The 17,439-nt window shown below is 38.1% G+C and overlaps 1 protein-coding gene across 1 annotated transcript; it reads right to left on the bottom strand.

Moving 5' to 3' along the window:
- Window positions 1–279: 279 nt before the first annotated feature.
- Window positions 280–5,946, bottom strand: LOC109237519. The gene is made up of 5 exons (XM_019403832.1): window positions 5,825–5,946; window positions 4,004–4,086; window positions 2,660–3,246; window positions 1,220–1,328; window positions 280–623 (listed from the first exon to the last, which is right to left on the bottom strand). The coding sequence occupies exons 1-5, from the start codon at window positions 5,897–5,899 to the stop codon at window positions 581–583; spliced, it is 897 nt and encodes a 298-aa protein (XP_019259377.1). The 5' UTR covers window positions 5,900–5,946; the 3' UTR covers window positions 280–580.
- Between the last annotated feature and the right edge of the window lie 11,493 nt (window positions 5,947–17,439).

Here is a 17,439-nt window from a genome sequence, read left to right on the forward strand (position 1 = left end):
TATTTATAGTTAGGTCTTAAAGGCTTTAATTGATCTTTCAAATGTATTTAAGTATCAAATTAGAAAGAAAGTTTAACAGACAAGTCGTGCCAGCTATTAAAGTCTCTTTCGAATACGAACTTCAAATGTATCTTTACAGACAGCTATAAAAGTGTCTGTCAAATGTTCATCAATGTTTACTTGGTAAACTATTTTTACTATATTATTTTTTGAAAATCAAGCAGTTCTAAGATCATAGAACTTTATATATCTGTCTTATGTGCTTGTCTACAGTCGAGCGAAAAAGAAACGGCTGGAGATCATAACCACTGGAAATTATCCCCAAGTAGCAGTTTTGTCAACATATCGAAATCTCAACCAACCAGAAGGGCTATACAACATCTATTTGTATCTATACCTTACATCACAACTTCCAAAATCCAATGTGCGAAGGTTTTGAAAACGTTAAGTTGTTAATATCCTCGTTTGTCAATTTGACAGGACCACATTAGGTAACGCCTAGACCCAGTGACTAATTGAAAATATTTCATGGTAACTACAGAGCAGCAACATTTGATTTCCAAATTCGATCAGTACAAAGTTAACCACGGCTCTTCTTCGAATATGATTGCTCGGAAAGATACCTGCATCACATTCAAAATTTCAGGGTTAAGCAATAACATTAACAAAACGGAAACATGAAGCTGTTGCTGTCTTCTAATGATTGTTAACCCAATCCTGCTACGAGTAGTGACGAGTACACTTAAATTACTCATTCCAAATTAGCAGTATAAAGATATAGTATTGCAAACCTTCAAAACAATATAAACTTTCGTCTACCTTTGACCTCCACCTGAAATTCTTACATTGGTGTGTTTAAAGGTTCCTTCAAGTGAACACTTTTTTTTTTCCTTTTCTACAATGGTAGTGTTTCCACCACAGGTACCGGGTTACTTAGACAGTAGAGTTAAGGTTAGGTAGATGGAAAGAAATCACCGTCTTCTATGCCTCTGCTAGCATGCAAGCGCATTCTTCATGCATTAGACTACACTGAAGGGGGCGATATGGATCCTTTTCCAACTTCAACCAGAAAATTTAGGTTTTGAAGCAAATATTCTGCATGGTATCACTCTGACACAGCTTGTTTACAAGTTTTTTCGTTAAGTTACCACATTACTAAGCACCAGTTCTCACAGAAAGCAATACTGGAGAAAATCAGATCATTATTTGTCGCACTTACTTTCCAGTGTAAAGACCTGCAGAATACCATGCATTCAGCACTTCAGTTAAATCCGTCTCCAAACCAGCAGCTTTCTCTGCAGTAACAGGATTCATCTCTATTTGTTTTCCTGAAATCAGAAAAAGTTACAAGAAAGCTTGTGAAGGAATAGGAGGACATTTGAGAGGTTGAAACTTCTCTCTCACATTGTATGGGACTTTTGTTGTTTTCTAAATTTCTGTAGCACATTTGAGATCCTCATTGTATTATATGATGCTGGTGCTCTTAGCAGTAATCATATTTTTGCCTCATCTCTATCTTATATATGGGGTGTTTTCCATTTTCTTTTGTGGTCATTAATAACCATTTTACTTACTCAAATAAAATAGAGCTTGTTGAATAGGTAGATGTCATACTCATAATTCCTATGCAAATGATCAAGGTGATTTTCAAATTAAACAAGTGCAAAGTGTAAGCAAATAAGAGATCTATCACGCCAGCTAATTACAGCCCAAAACATCAAACTTCTGATTTATTTAAATAGCCCAGAACAGCAACCGAGCAAGAGAATAACTATATTTCTTTAAGAGTTTTTCCCCTGAGCTGTTATATAGAGCACACTTTCATTTATGTAATTATGTCTTCAACACATGGTAGTCACTTCCAAAGTAAAAAAAAGTAAAATCTAGAGCAAATGAAGCTTAATCAAACTTGTAAGGAGCTTGAATCCGATTCGTCATTTGATGTTGAGCTTAGTTTGAGCTTGAGGATGCAGCCTGCATTTTGATAGGCCAGCTCCTATAAAAGCCAATCCAAATCTAAACATCTGAAGCTCAGCTTGGCCAGCTCATTTAGAACTCTATTCGTGACTAGCTTTAGATTTTGGATAGGTAAAGGCAGGCATGTGGAATAAGGAGGCTTTGGTTACTACTAATAAGGGGGCAAACCACATTAGTTGGAAGTGGAAGATAGCATATATAACCATAGTAAAATAACTCAACAATATCTCCTCCCAAATAAATGTTGGCACAGCAATCAAATGTCATCTTTTGTCTAACTCACATTCTCACAATTTCTTTTGTTCTCTCCCAAAGCAAGTCATCAGCACGCAGGCCCAACTAAAAGGGCGAGGACAGGTGGTATTCAGTATAGCAGGACCTAACATCATTTGACTCACGATTGCCCTGCTACCTTCAGATACTGAGATATTGACTTCTACTTGAAGAAGATTTTTCATTGCAAACTTCCTAAGGCAAAAACTGTTACTATGTAATAAACAACCAATCGAGTCAAACCTTGCTCCTACACCCCCTCTTTTCCCCACTATCTCTTCTTCTTGTTTGTATTCCAGTTCATCTCATTATGTTATAGAAAATGCAAGGATCTTCCAGTCACTACCACATCACACCCTAGACATAAAAAGAAACAGACATGCATTCAAGTATCTAGTCAGCTACTCACCTTCATTTGCAAATGAATCCAGTGAAGCCGTGTTAGAAGCTTGCTTTAAAGAGGATAGTACTTTTTCTGCTGCTTCCTTTGCTATATTAACCAAATTAGAATTTTGAAGAGATGAGTTATTTTGTTGAACACCTTGTACGGAAGCATCACATGGTTTGTCATCCTGATTTCCACCCAAACAACAAGGTGATGCGGTGCATGGAGACACCCAACTTTGGCATCCATATGGGCAGTAGAAAGAAGATTCTATTGGATGTGAACTCTGTGCTGCATAAGCTTGATGTTCTTGTGAAGTAGAAGCAGAATCTCGATAACTCCACATGCCAAACTGGTTAAGCTGCTGCAAAATCTTTTGCCTTTGATCCTCAAGTTTGTAATATGTATTGAGCAACTGGTTGTAATCTTCTACACTCTGTGAACAGATGCCCTCTATAGCCGTATCCTGGATGTTTTGCGCATTCACTTGGCTTTCAGGGGGAACTGCCTCAGAAGAGGAATTTTCTTTTACTGATGGCAGGTAGCTTGCATCTCCCATTTCTATAGTGGTATCTGGTGCAACTTTGCTGTTATCATCTCCCTCCCCATTGCTTCATCCACACATGTAGAGAATGTCAGTCTCCAGACCATTAAAATGGCCATTTTCTTGATGTAACTTGAAAAGTCTTATCAAAAGAAGTAGCTCTGTATATTTATCCAGGTTGGCACAGGAAAGCAAACAAAAAGAAACAAAGAGGCTACAGAGGCGAACGATAAAGTTAAACAATAAAGTAACAGATAGAGGAAGTTGTGGCATATGAAGCAACTTATTACAACAAGAAATCATCAGAAAGATCGACACCTGACCTATAAGTGTACTAATCAATCCATGTAAGAACTTTAACCAGCAGAGTAAAAGGTACTTCATGTAGCTCTAAGGTGACATCCCAGCAAAAAGTATTAACTCCTAGCAGATATCTCAAGATGTATCAATTCTAAAATAATTACAAAATAGTAAGAGTTAAAAAACAACAATTTTTTGAAATTGGCTAGATATGTCCAAGTCCTCGCAGCTGGTAGCATTTCCTTTATATTAATATTTTCACACTAAAAGAGCTCGGAGAAGAGATAAAAAGAAATATCACTAAATTTGAGTCATGAATACACCTTTTAAGCTCATCTAATATCACTCATTTCAAATCATGAATGCACCTTTTAAGAGTTAGAAAACAACAAGCTTTTCCAATTGGCTAGATATGTCCAAGTCTTCATAGCTGATAGCATTTCCTTTATAATAATTTTCAATCACTAAACCAGCTTGAAGAAGAAATAGAAAGAGATACTACTCAATTCGAATCATGAATGGACCTTTTAAGCTCATTGCTTCCGTCGTCAAGAGCTGCCAAATTCTCCTCTTTGCTGCTAAGTTTAGCTCCTTTACTATGCATAATCTGGAAATTAAAAGGAAAAATTCAAGAGAATTACGTAAAACTTTCTTAATAAGAAAAAAGGACCAAGAGACGAAAACAACAAGTAATCAAGTATCGTGTTTGCCTCTAGGCTCTGCGCAATAGCAGCTGGTTTAAATTTGACCTTCTCTTTGTGGAAAGGGTAGGGATGAGGATTAAATTGGAAAGATTGAGAGAAAAGCATGTTTTATGGAAGCTAGGATGTTAGGAGGATTCAAAAGATTATGGTCTAAGAAAAACAGTAATGAAGTCAAAAGGATGATGATCATGAAGGAGAAGGAACTGAAGAAAGGGGAGCTCAGATACTTTATTCAACTGCGGTGTCCAGCATGCCAAAGATAAAACATACTAAAGTCGTGCTCAACAAGATTTTAACCAAGAATGACAGAAAAGAAATTAGTAGACCAACTTTGCATGTGAAAAAAGCCTGCAAAACAGAAGATGAACCCAAGAAACTTTTACTTACGCCCAGATAAAGACAAAAGCACAGAACATCCTCAGCCGCAGGACATACATAGGATGAACTATAAACTTGATAGTTCTTTTATATATATAATGGTGGTGTGAGCCAGCTTGCACGTACATTCACTATTTCAGAGGGTAACCTGCTATCTTCCACCAACACAGATATCAAGTAATTCCGCCCACCAATGCTTAGGCAAATAGGGAAGAAATCACCTAAAGACTTTTGTATTTGTAGGGATTTGGACCTTGGTCTCCAAGGTTTTCTTCATCCACTTCATTGAAAGTTTCTTTTGAACGGGACAATTTGTCGGAGTAGGTTCCCTATTCCCTATAATTTACTTTAAAGAACTTTACCACTAAACACTGCTCTCTTGTAAATATATTGTAGGAATTACTTTCTCCACTTTGGCTACAGAAAGATGCACTTTTTCCCTCATCATACCTCCTTTCTTCTTTTCCATACTCCGGCACCACACAATTCTCTAGGCTACTCCAACAACACAATATAACGGAAGCCGCATTGCTTCTATTTTTTTCTATCCCTCATATATCACCAGCTGACCACTTGAGATAGACAATTTCAGAAACATAGGCAGCAAAAAGAGCACCATAAATCATCTCATTGACACAAAGTCAAATAAATATTAGTACGATTGAAGTTAGACATGACGGCCATGATGGGTGCTCATGCAAATATCATTTTCTTGTATCCAACTTAATGCTTCCAATCACTTCAAAATATTCAACTGCATAGAAGTTTGTGCAAGACTAAAAGTCAACACCAAAAATTTGACAAAGCCTAACCTAAATAAATTAACCACATCGCGAACATAAACCTAACTCAAAAAATCCTAGGAGATTTCTTCTCATCTGCCTATTACTTCGCAAATGTTAGTTTTACTAGGTGAAATAGTCGAGGCGCACACAAGATTGCTTATGAACCAAATGGCATTCTTTTAAACCTCCTTCAGTATAATTCTCGTAACCAGAGAAAAGGAAATATTAGGCTTTTCAAAAATACTTGTGATAAGTGAAGTGAATCATATATAGACCATTTGGGCTTCATTTACCAAAGTTATAGCAATAAATTCTAATATTGTGGTCAAGTAGAGAAAGGAGATGAATGATTAGATTAATAATACACCTAAAAAGGAGAGTAATGTGAAGAGTTCAGGTTCAGGTTCAGAAAATTAAATTAAACTGCGTTAAAAGCAAAGATTGAAAAAGAGGGTAGGGTATGAAATTCATGGATAACCTTGTACTTGGAAACGGCATCGTTGAAGGCGTTGATGAGGGCAGAATCATCCCATAGATCTTCTCCTTTCCCCATTAAAGTTGCAGCAAAAGAGGGTTTAAGCTCCAAAGGGTTTAACTTTGTTCTAACAAACTGGAATTAAAGGTATTTAACGGGTGGGCCGGCCGGGCCGGGCCGGGCATATATTTTTTGGACCCGTACGGGTTACGGTCCGGGCCGGTTACGGGTTGGGTCTTAACGGGTTTAACGGGTTCGGGTTCATCCAGCTAAAAATTGAACCATAAGGGTTACGGGTTGAGGGGGCCGGGCCGGGCCGGGTTTAGTATAATTTTAATTTTTTTTTTTTTGGATTTTGTATAAATATTGTAAGTTATAGTATTAATACAAAGTACTAACATAAAGAATACAAGGAAGATGGAAAAAAATTGCACTTATAAATTGCAAGTGCTATATTTATTTCAAAATTACAAAATTAAAGTTTGCATTTAAAAAGTAAATTAACAAATAAATAGTAAACTAAATTTTCATGCATAATAAATTAATAATACTTCAATAAGTTCAAATTAATCTGACGAACTAAATCATTAAGCATAAATACGTCTAATAATTTAAAATAACACAAATTGTCTTAAAATCTTAAAATAACACATATATAGCATATTTTAAAAATAATACGTTACCATCATATTCTATGATTTGAGCATTTATAGTTTACACCCTAAATATATACACTATATGTTAAATTCCAACAATTTTAAATTATGTTAATTAGTATACAATAATTGGTATATTCATGGTATATTCATGGTATATTTATAGTATATTCATGATATATTTATGGTATATTCACGGTATATTCATGTTATATTCACGTTCCGGGCCGGGTTGGGGTGGGTTTGGACGGTTTAAATTTTTGAAACGGGTTACCCGGCCCGGTAAAACCCGTTAGATGAACAGTGCCATTAATGCTGACATGTATTATTACGTGGCAATTTATTTGAGGGTCCTGGGTGCCACAGTGCAAAACGTTAGGGTTAGGGATATTTTTGCTTACTTTGTTAACGGTAGGGTGGGGATTGAACGTATAGTATAACGAGGGAGAAACGTGCTTAAATGCCAATAGTACAGGGGCAATAATAGCCTTTTTCCCTAACTAATATGTTGGATTCACCCTTGATAAAATATGTTTTAAAACTCAATCACTTTAGAATAATGTAAGCAGTTTATGTATATTTTTTATTTTCTATAAGTTAAATAATGATGTTGGGTGTACAAGTGTGAAGCACGTGTCCGAAAACTAGTTTGTACATAAATATTGAGCACAATGATTGCTAATTGTTTCATGAACTTTCTTCAGGAATAAATTTTGCATTTAAGGTAAGTATTTTACCTTATTTTTCTTTTTTAAATTCTTAAAATTCTATAATTTGATTTTAAATACAAGCAAAGATAATAAATTTTGATTATAACTCTAATGGAGTTTGCAAGAAAGTATAAACACCCGAAGTGGTAAAATTTTTGTATCTTGCCATGATCAAATTCATGTGATTATGAGCACAAGAAATGAACTCATCCCATTGAATTTGCTTCGTTCTCGTTCCCTTAAGAGAACGTGGCAGCAATATGTGATAAGTCTGAAAGAAGACAAAATTATTACCGTGAAGGTACCAATATATATGGACGTGGAAATAGACGAAATTATAATCGTCATCATTGTGGTAATGAGAACAATAAGGATTCTCAAAATAACCCTTCACTCCGTGAAAGTAATGTTTGTCATCAATTTGACATGAGATTTTGTAAAGCACATATAGATGATTATGATCCATTCATAATGTGAATGGGACAACATGTGATTTATGAATACATATTCATTCTTGGAGGCATGTTAACGTGCTAATGGTATTAAATATACCACACTCACCTCTAGAAGGAGGTTTGAGATGAAATAAGAAAATAATTTTATTATTATGGCATGAATGGTCATTAATCACATACCTATTGTGATTATGCCAAAATATTATGGCAATATGATTATTACATGAAAAAAGTAATGGAAGCAACATATCTTGCCTATAATGATTTTGACCATGATCATAATGGTATAAATTTCTCTTTGAAAGATATATTTACCATATGGATGTTGGTGATTATGCGTTAGTACAAAATTAATTGAGAGCTTTGGAAGAGCCAATTATTACTATTTTGGAGAAATAAAATTGATTATCAATAATGTATTGTGTCGTAGTAAGTCTCAAAGAAACTTATTTAGTTTTTAAAGCATTAACGAAAGGAGTTGGTTGCATTGAGATTATAAGTAAAGGAAAAATTTAATATCTTCTATTACTTCAACTTGTAGCGGGGTAATATGTATGTGAAAAGCTACCCGCTTTATTCTCTAATTTGTACTACACATATAAAAGAATGCCACAATAAAGCAAAAGTTTATTGATATAAAAACCTATATCATAGTAAACTTGGAGTTTATTGATAATTGCACGCATCATGGGGTAAATATGAAGTTTATCAATATTGCTCCATGTTTGGGTGTATCCCGTGATTCCTTGAGTTTTCCTGTCTATGTGTCCACACCCGTGGGAGATTCCGTTATTGTTGACCGTGTGTATCGGTCACGTTTAGTTGTTCTTAGTGGTTTTGAGACTAGAGCCGAACTATTGCTCCTCAGTATGGTAGATTTTGATGTTCTTTTGGGCATGGACTGGTTGTCGCCCTATCATGCTATTCTTGACTGTCATGCCAAGACTGTAACGCTGGCTATGCCAGGTTTACCACGGTTAGAGGGGATAGGTACTTTAGATTATGTTCCTAGCAGGGTTATCTCATTTCTAAAGACTCAGCGGATGGTTGAGAAGGGATGTGATGCGCTAGCATATGTGAGAGATGTCAGTGTTGATACTCCTACCGTTGAGTCAATCCCAAGCAGTGAGGGATTATCCAGATGTATTCCTGGCGGATCTTCCGAGCATTTCCGCCCAACAGGGATATCGATTTTGGTATTGGTTTGTTACCGGGAACTCAACCCATTTCTATTCCTCTATATCGTATGGCCCTACCAGAGTTGAAGGAGTTAAAGGAGCAGTTGCAGGAGTTGCTTGTCATTCGGCCCAGTGTATCACTTTGGGGTGCTCTGGTCTTGTTTGTAAAGAAGAAGGATGGTTCTATGCGCAGGTGTATTGATTATCGCCAGTTGAACAAGGCTACAGTGAAGAACATGTATCCATTGTCGCGCATTGATGACCTATTTGATCAGCTACAGGGTGCCAGAGTGTTTTCAAAGATTGACTTGCGTTCAGGCTATCATCAGTTGAAGATTCGGGAGCCAGATATCCCGAAGACTGCCTTCAGGACTAAGTATGGTCATTACGAGTTCATTGTGATGTCTTTTGGACTGACCAACGCCCCAACAACATTCATGCACTTGATGAACATTGTATTCCGGAACTATCTTGACTCGTTCTTCATTGTGTTTATTGACGACATTTTGGTACACTCCTAGAGCCGGGAGGATCATGAGCAGCACCTGAGGACCGTGCTCCGGACCTTGAGAGAAAAGAAGTTATATGCAAAATTTTCGAAGTGTGAATTCTGGCTTGATTCGGTGGCATTTTTGGGTCATGTAGTGTCGAGTGAGGGGATCAAGGTAGATCCGAAGAAGATTGAAGTAGTGCAATTTTGGCCCAGACCGTCTTCAGCTACTGAGATCCAAAATTTTCTTGGGTTGGCAGGGTATTACCGTCGATTCGTAGAGGGTTTCTCATCTATTGCTACACCCATGAACAAATTGACCCAGAAGGGTGCTCCGTTCAGGTGGACTGAGGAGTGTGAGGAGAGCTTTCAAAAGCTCAAGAGCTTTGAGTACAACACCAGTGTTGGTGTTACCTTCGGGTTCAGGGTCTTATACTGTGTACTGTGATGTGTCGCGTATTGCTCTCAGCGTGGTGTTGATGCAGGATGGTAGGATGATTGCCCACGCGTCTAGACAACTGAAGGTGCATGAGAAGAACTATTATGTCCACGACCTTGAGTTAGCAGCTATTGTTCATGCCTTGAAGATTTGGTGTCACTATTTGCACAATGTCCCTTGTAAGGTCTACACCGATCACCGGAGTCTGTAGGATCTGTTCAAACAGAAGGATCTTAACTTGCAATGGCGGAGGTGGTCATAGTTGCTTAAGGACTATTATATCACCATCTTGTATCATTTTGGGAAGGCCAATGTGGTGGCCTATGCCTTGAGTCGCAAGCGGAGAGCTTGGGTAGTTTAGCATATCTACCGGCAGCAGAGAGGCCATTAGCCTTGGTTGTTCAGGCTTGGCCAACCGGTTTGTTAAATTGGATGTTTCTGAGCCGAGATGAGTTTTGGCTTGTGTGTTCTCTCAGTCTTCACTATATCGCATCAGAGAGCACCAGTATGGCAACCCCCATCTGCTTGTCTCCAAGGACACGGTTCAGCACGACGATGGCAAAGAGGTCACTTTTGGAGATGACGATGTATTACGGATGTAGGGCGGGCTATGTGTGCCCAATATGGTGAGTTCATTCTCTAGGAAGCTTACAGTTCGCGGATCCATTCATCCGGGTGCCGCCAAGATGTATCAGGACTTGAGGCAACACCATTGGTGAAGGTGGATGAAGAAAGACATAGTGGAATATGTATCTCGGTGCCTAAGCTATCAGCAGGTGAAGTATGAGCATCAACGACCAGGTGGATTGCTTTAGCGGTTTGAGATTCCAGAGTGGAAATGGGAGTGGATCACTATGGATTTTGTTGTTGGAATTCCACAGACTTGGAGGAAGTTCGATGCAGTATGGGTAATTGTGGATAGATTGACCAAGTCAGCTCATTTCATTCCAGTGGTGACTACTTATTCTTCAAAGAAGCTAGCTCAGGTCTTTATTCACGAGATTGTCAGGATTCATGGCGTGTCGGTATCTATCATCTCTGATCAGGGTAAGCAGTTTACGTCGCAGTTCTGGAGACCCGTTTACCATGAGTTAGGCATACGGGTGGAGTTGAGTACATCATTTCACCCTCAGACAGACGGATAGTCCAAGCACACTATTCATAAATTAAATGCATATGTGATGGAGTTCGGGGGTTCTTGGGATCAGTTTTTGCTGCTTGCGGAGTTTGCCTGCAACAACAAATACCAATCGAGCATTCAGATGGCTCCACATTAGGCCTTGTATGGTAGACGATATCGGTCTCCAGTGGGTTAGTTTGAGCCGGGTGAGGCTAGGCTATTGGGTACAGACTTGGTTCTGGATGCTTTGGAGAAGGTTAAATTGATTCAAGATCGACTCCGCACAACCCAATCCAGATAGAAGAGTTATGCAGATCGGAAGGTTCGCGATGTTGCATTCATGGTTGGGGAGCGGGTCTTGCTCCGAGTTTCTCCCATGAAGGGTGTTATGAGGTTCGGGAAGAAGGGCAAGCTGAGCCCTAGGTATATCGGGCCTTTTGAGATTCTCGAGAGGATTGGAGAGGTGGCGTACAGATTTGCACTACCACCTAGTCTAGCTACAATTCATCCAGTATTCCATGTTTCTATGCTCCGGAGGTATCATGGCGATCGGTCTCATGTGTTGGATTTCAGTTTAGTCTAGTTAGACAAGGATTTATCATATATTGAGGAGCCGGTGGCCATCTTGGACAGGCAGGTTCAAAAGTTGAGGTCGAAGAACATTGCTTCAGTGAAGGTTCAGTGGAGGGGTTAGCCAGTCGAGGAGGCGACTGGGAGACCGAGCATGATATGCGTAGCCGTTATCCTCATCTTTTCACCACTTCAGGTATGTCTCTATACTCGTTCGAGGACGAACATTTATTTTAAGAGAGGGATGATGTAACGACCCGGCTAGTTATTTTGAGTATTTTAGCAGCAATCCCCTAATTTATACTCCCTCTATGTTATATTGTGATTTTTTGACTTGCAGGGGTGTTTAGTTTTGGTTTCGGGTAAGTATCGGAGAGAAATGGGACACATAGTCCCTAAGTTGGAGGTTTAGGTTATAAAAGTTTACCATAGTTTGACTTGTGTGAAGATGACCCCAGCATGGAGTTTTGACGGTTCCAATAGCTCCGTATGGTGATTTTGGTCTTAGGAGCGTGTCTGGAAGTTGATTTGGAGGTCCGTAGGTTGTTTCGGCGTGAATTGGCGAAAGTTGGAAAAATGGAAGATTTTGGAAAGTTAACCGGAAGTTGACTTTATTGGTATCGAGGTTGGATCCCGTTCCGAAAGTTGGAATAGGTTCGTAATGTCGTCTATGACTTGTGTGCAAAATTTAAAGTCAATCGGAGTTGTTTGGTATGAATCGACATTAGTTTTGAAATTCGGAAGTTCCTAAGTTCATTAGGCTTGAATCGATGCGCGATTCGTAGTTCTGGTGTTGTTTGATGTGTTTTGAAGCTTTGAGCATGTTCGTATGATGTTTTAGGACTTGTTGGTATTTAGTTGAGGTCCCGGGGGCCTCGAGTGTGATTCGGACCATGTTGGGCGCATTTCAGAACCTTCAAGAATTGCTGAAGCTGCTGAATTTTCTGATGTATGGTTTCCTTCATCGCGTTCGCGAGAGAGGTCTTGCGTTCGCGAAGAGTATCTAGGAGGCAGGTGAGATTTGTTCTTCGCATTTGCGAAGAAAGCCACGCGTTCGTGAAGAAGAGAGGCAGGCTGGGGGACCTCACGCGTTTGGTCTACGCATTCGCGAAGCCTGGGATCGTTTGGTCATCGCGTTCGCGAGTGGGTTCTCGCGTTCGTGTAAGAGGAAAATCTGGGTAGTATCATTTTGTGCTTCGCGAACGTGAGGCTATCTCCACGTCCGCAAAGAAGGAATCGCTGGGCAGAAAACTTAAGTTCATAATCGAGCGTTTATTTTATATTTCACATTTTGGACTGAAAGAGCTCGATTTAAGGCGAAATTTCGAGGGATTTTCAGAGAGAACTTTGGGGTAAGGAATTCTAACTCGCTATTGATTAATTTACATGAATCTATTGATAATTTATTCATTTAATTAGTGCTTTGGAGTTGGAAATTGGGGAAAAATGGTAGAAACTCCTTAGGCTAAATTTTTGAATTTTAAAAGGCGAATTGAGGTCGGATTTGGTAATTCTTGTATGGGTGGACTCGATATCGAATGGGTGTTCGGATTTTATAACTTTGGTCGGATTCCGATACGCAGGCCCGATTGACTTTTTGGGTCGATTTTTTAATTCTTTGCAAAGACCGTAATTTCATTAGTTTGAATTAGTTTCCTATAGTATATTTATAGTATGAAATTGTTTTGGCTAGATCGAGCCGTCGGGGTTGGAAAATCGAGGGAAAGGCCTTCTAGTTGATCAATTTAGCGTGGTTTGAGGTAAGTGACTTGTCTAACCTTGTGTGGGGGAGTTACCCCTTAGGATTTGGTATTGTTGTGATAATTGTGATATGTGAAAGCCGTATACGCAAGGTGACGAGTGTGTACACGGGCTAAATGTTGAAAATTTTGATTTTTAGCTATGTATATTCCTTTCATGCCTTAATTGAGTTACTTTAACATGTTATATTCATCATTTTTAGTCTAATTTCACATATGTACTTTTCCTATCTCTTACTTGCTAATTGCTCTACTTGCTTAGTTGAAATTCTTATTTCCTTATTCCGTATTCATATTTTAACTGTTGAATTCTTACTTGAAATTGCTATTCCTTGGAATATCTTGTTGTTGAAATTAGTATTGAGTTGCAAGGGCCGTGATTCCTAATGAGGCCAAGTGTTAAGTTGTGAAATATCATTCTATTGAGTTATTCTTTCGGTTATTATTGTTGAGACTTTGTGTAAATTGTGGTTGAGTCGTGGCTTCTTATTGTGAAATTTGTTATTGTTTGGTTTCTCTGGCAAATTGTGATATTGGGAACTTGAGGTGCGATTTGTGATACGTTGTGATGTTGATACGCATGAGGTGGTATAAGGTCTGGGTGTTGAAACGCATGCGGTGAGATAAGGTAGGCTTGATACGCGTGGCTAGTAGGGGAACTACTAGAAGCCACACGGTGTGATAAGGTGGGCTAAAATGCGGGATGCTATTTCGGGAAAAATGATTTTCAAAACTAAATGTAAAGGCCCCCGCGGTGTTATAAGGAAAGATTGTGATTTATTTTGTGATTTGAGACTACGAGGTGTTACCTCGGTAGTGGCTCTTGTTGACATTTCCCCATTCTTTTGTACTTGTCTTTGATCGTTGTTTCCTTAGCACACTATTAATCGTTTTTTTTTGTGTTGCACTATGTGCTTAGTTCTGTGTAGCTAATTTTGTTGTATTATTCGTTGTTTCAATTTCATTACTATCTTTATACACTGCCTACATTTGTTTAGTCTTTGATTATTTCCAGTAGGGCCCTGACTTGACCTCGTCACTACTCTACCGAGGTTACGTTTGGCACTTACTGGTACCATTGTGGTGTACCCATGCTACTTTTCTGCACATCTTTTTGTGCAGATCTAGGTACTTCTTACCAGTCCAAATATTAGTCGGGATTCTACTGCGGAGACTTCAAGGTATACCTGCCGGCATCCACAGGCCTCGGAGTCCCCTCCTCTCTAGATCTCTTATTTTGTTATCCTTTATGTGTGTGTGTGTGTGTGTATATATATATATATATATATACACACACACACACATACATACATACATACATACATACATGATGGATATGATTATCGAGTATTCATACTTAGAGCATGTTATTTGTACTACGTCGGGTCTGGGGATTTGTATACGCTGAGTAGTAACGTTGTTGTCAGTCAACATTCAAGGACGGATATTCCAAAGAGGGGAATGATGTTACGCCCCACAGTATTACGTCAATGTTACGCTGCGCAGTATTATATTACGATGACGTTACGCTCCGCAATATTATATTACGACGATGTTACACCATGTAGTATTGTACGTTGAATTTGTCGTAAGATAATTGACATCAGTTCAAGGACAAGATTATTTGGAGATTATAAGAAATATGCTATTTCAAACAAGTGATAAGTAAATTCGTGAAGGTGAGAGGGTAAGTGAATCAAAGAAAATGAGTTCCGTCGAAGTTTGACAATTTGGAATAAAATACGGTACAAGCTATACTATCCCGTATTTATGGACTAGTGCTATACAAGGTACCACATGACCATGATAGTAAGGTGTATAAAGTATGCTAAAAGTGAGCAGTATTCTAATTAATTTGGGATAATTCTTAATTATGTGGATAATTGGGTATTATTAATTTTTAGTAGGAGATTAACTAATTAATTAAGCATATTTGGATAAGATTAAGTACTCCTCAACGTGGCAGCAAGACATATCAATCAAGTGACTCTTTAATCACATTGCTAGGTGGCACACTTTGGGAATCAAGTGGGGCCCACAACCGCATTGATAAAAGGCTTTCCAAATCCATTTAATTGAGATGCTTATGACTACAAGTAATGGATCTCTTCAGCAAGCAACGTGAATTAGAGTGATTTTCTTATAAATTTTCATTACAATATTCATGATTTGCTAGAATTAAGAGTGATTTGAAGAAACATTATTCATTACATCATACAAATTTTATAATAGCAACGTGATTTGCTTCAACAATTCATATGAAGCTATTGATATTATAGAAACGCGGGATTTGTAATTCTAAAGGAGTACGATATGATCTTTCTCAAGAATATCATACGAATTTTTTCCTACTTCGATCTGCCGTTACGTGTTGTCGCAATTGACGTGTGTTACAGGGATTGTCAAGAGAATCGGCTTAGGTATGTTAAGTCTATCCCTTCTTTCCTTTTGGCATGATCCATACGATACAAATGAAACGAGCAAATGCATAACTTCCATAAATGACTCTATTCATTGAAATGCTAGAGATGCTTATGTTCTTGATTCCCCATATGTCTTATTATTCTATCGTTTGTTCATGGGTCTCAGAAGATACGTAAGTTGATAAAGTTTATTTCATGATATTAATCAAAGGCATAATGGTCTTATGACATTCCGAGAGATTTTATTGACGTACTTCTCGTGCATTGCATTCATTTATACATGTACATTGACCCATGACCAGATGACATTATATATGTGTATATATGTATATTATTTATATATGGGATATGGGAAAAGGTTATGACATTATATACGCACCACCACCTGATCAACTGGTATATGTTGATGATTTTGCCCACTGTGACCGAGATGATATGATGGGATGCCCTTAAAGGATCGATTATGTTATGAACACATGTACCTATGCACGACATGTCATTCATACGCATATGCATGACACTATAAGTATTTCATGATTTATAGAGTTATCCATACTTACAGGTTGTGTCATTTACTCCACGTTTCTTCCATGTTTTTTATATACTTATTTATGTGCCTTACATACTCGATACATTATTCATACTGACGTCCTTTTGTTGGGGACGCTGCATTCATGCCTGCAGGTATAAACAATCAGTTTGACGAGCCCTCATAGTAGACGAGGTTAGCATTCAGCGAAGGATCGGTAAGACTCCACCTCATTCAGAGTGCAGCAGAGTCTATGAGTCATCGTGTCAGAGTTTTGCTACAGACTTATGGGTAGGTCGGTACCCTGTCCCATTTGATGTCAAATACTCTTACAGGCTTTGTAGATAGAGGTTCATTTTGTACAGTATGTCAGAGGTCTTGACGGCCCATATGTATTCATGTTTTAAGAAAGATGGTTCATTGATACATTGCTTTCCCACTTATAGTTATACATTACGAGTTGTGGCCATGTTGGCCCAGTTATCAATGATAGTACGATAAGAAAGACATATTACATTGGTACTCGATTGACTAAGGTACCGGGTGCCCGTCGTGACCCTTCGATTTGGGTCATGACAATTGTTTTATTACAGCTGTTGAGTTTGAGACTTACATCTATTGTTATTTCAGTTATTTCGCATGTTGTTAGGCTTATCTAGTCTTAGAGACTAGGTGTCGTCACGATATTCTATAGAGGGAAATTGGGGCCGTGATAGGTGTAAACCTGAAGTTTATCAATATTGATAATTTATTCAGTTGACATAACAAGTTTAGCCATAACAATTTAAGTATGATGTGCAAAAATAAAAGAGAATTCACATGGGTAAATATTAAAGAAATACAAAGTTCTTTACGAATTCTCTTTGTTGTTTTTCTCATTAATTCATAGATCAACTAAAATTGGGATTGAATCCCATGAATGCTGGAAATATCAAAGGTGAATATGGGCCTATTCACCTGCCATGTATACCACATAAGATGCATCTATGAGATGGACATGTGCGATTATTAATAACCCGCAACCTGGTATTTGTGAGGTAACTTGCTCAATAATTTAATTAAAGCATAATTTCCAGATTTTATTCAAGACAGTTTATCTTGATAAGTTAGTTTACATCACAGTTGATTTAGCAAAATAATTTTATTGAGTGCCTCCACTTAAGAGCTAAATTATTGCTTATGAGAACAAAGTTATCTATATCAGTTTGATATATGTTATATACGATAGTATACTACATTCTCCCCTCACAAGTGGTTCCGGGTCAGGAACCAAATAATTCCATCTTAT

The sequence above is a fragment of the Nicotiana attenuata genome, unplaced genomic scaffold (assembly GCF_001879085.1).
Source record: "Nicotiana attenuata strain UT unplaced genomic scaffold, NIATTr2, whole genome shotgun sequence".
Lineage (NCBI taxonomy): Eukaryota > Viridiplantae > Streptophyta > Magnoliopsida > Solanales > Solanaceae > Nicotiana > Nicotiana attenuata.

What these genes read in the sequence shown, in the direction of transcription:
- LOC109237519 (XM_019403832.1), bottom strand. Translation starts at nt 5,899, where the DNA reads ATGGGGAAAGGAGAAGATCTATGGGATGATTCTGCCCTCATCAACGCC. An exon ending in ATGCCGTTTCCAAGTACAAG is followed by an intron (nt 4,087 to 5,824) that starts GTTATCCATGAA and finishes TTTAATTTCCAG; the next exon opens with ATTATGCATAGTAAAGGAGC. An exon ending in GGATTCATTTGCAAATGAAG is followed by an intron (nt 1,329 to 2,659) that starts GTGAGTAGCTGA and finishes TTCTGATTTCAG; the next exon opens with GAAAACAAATAGAGATGAAT.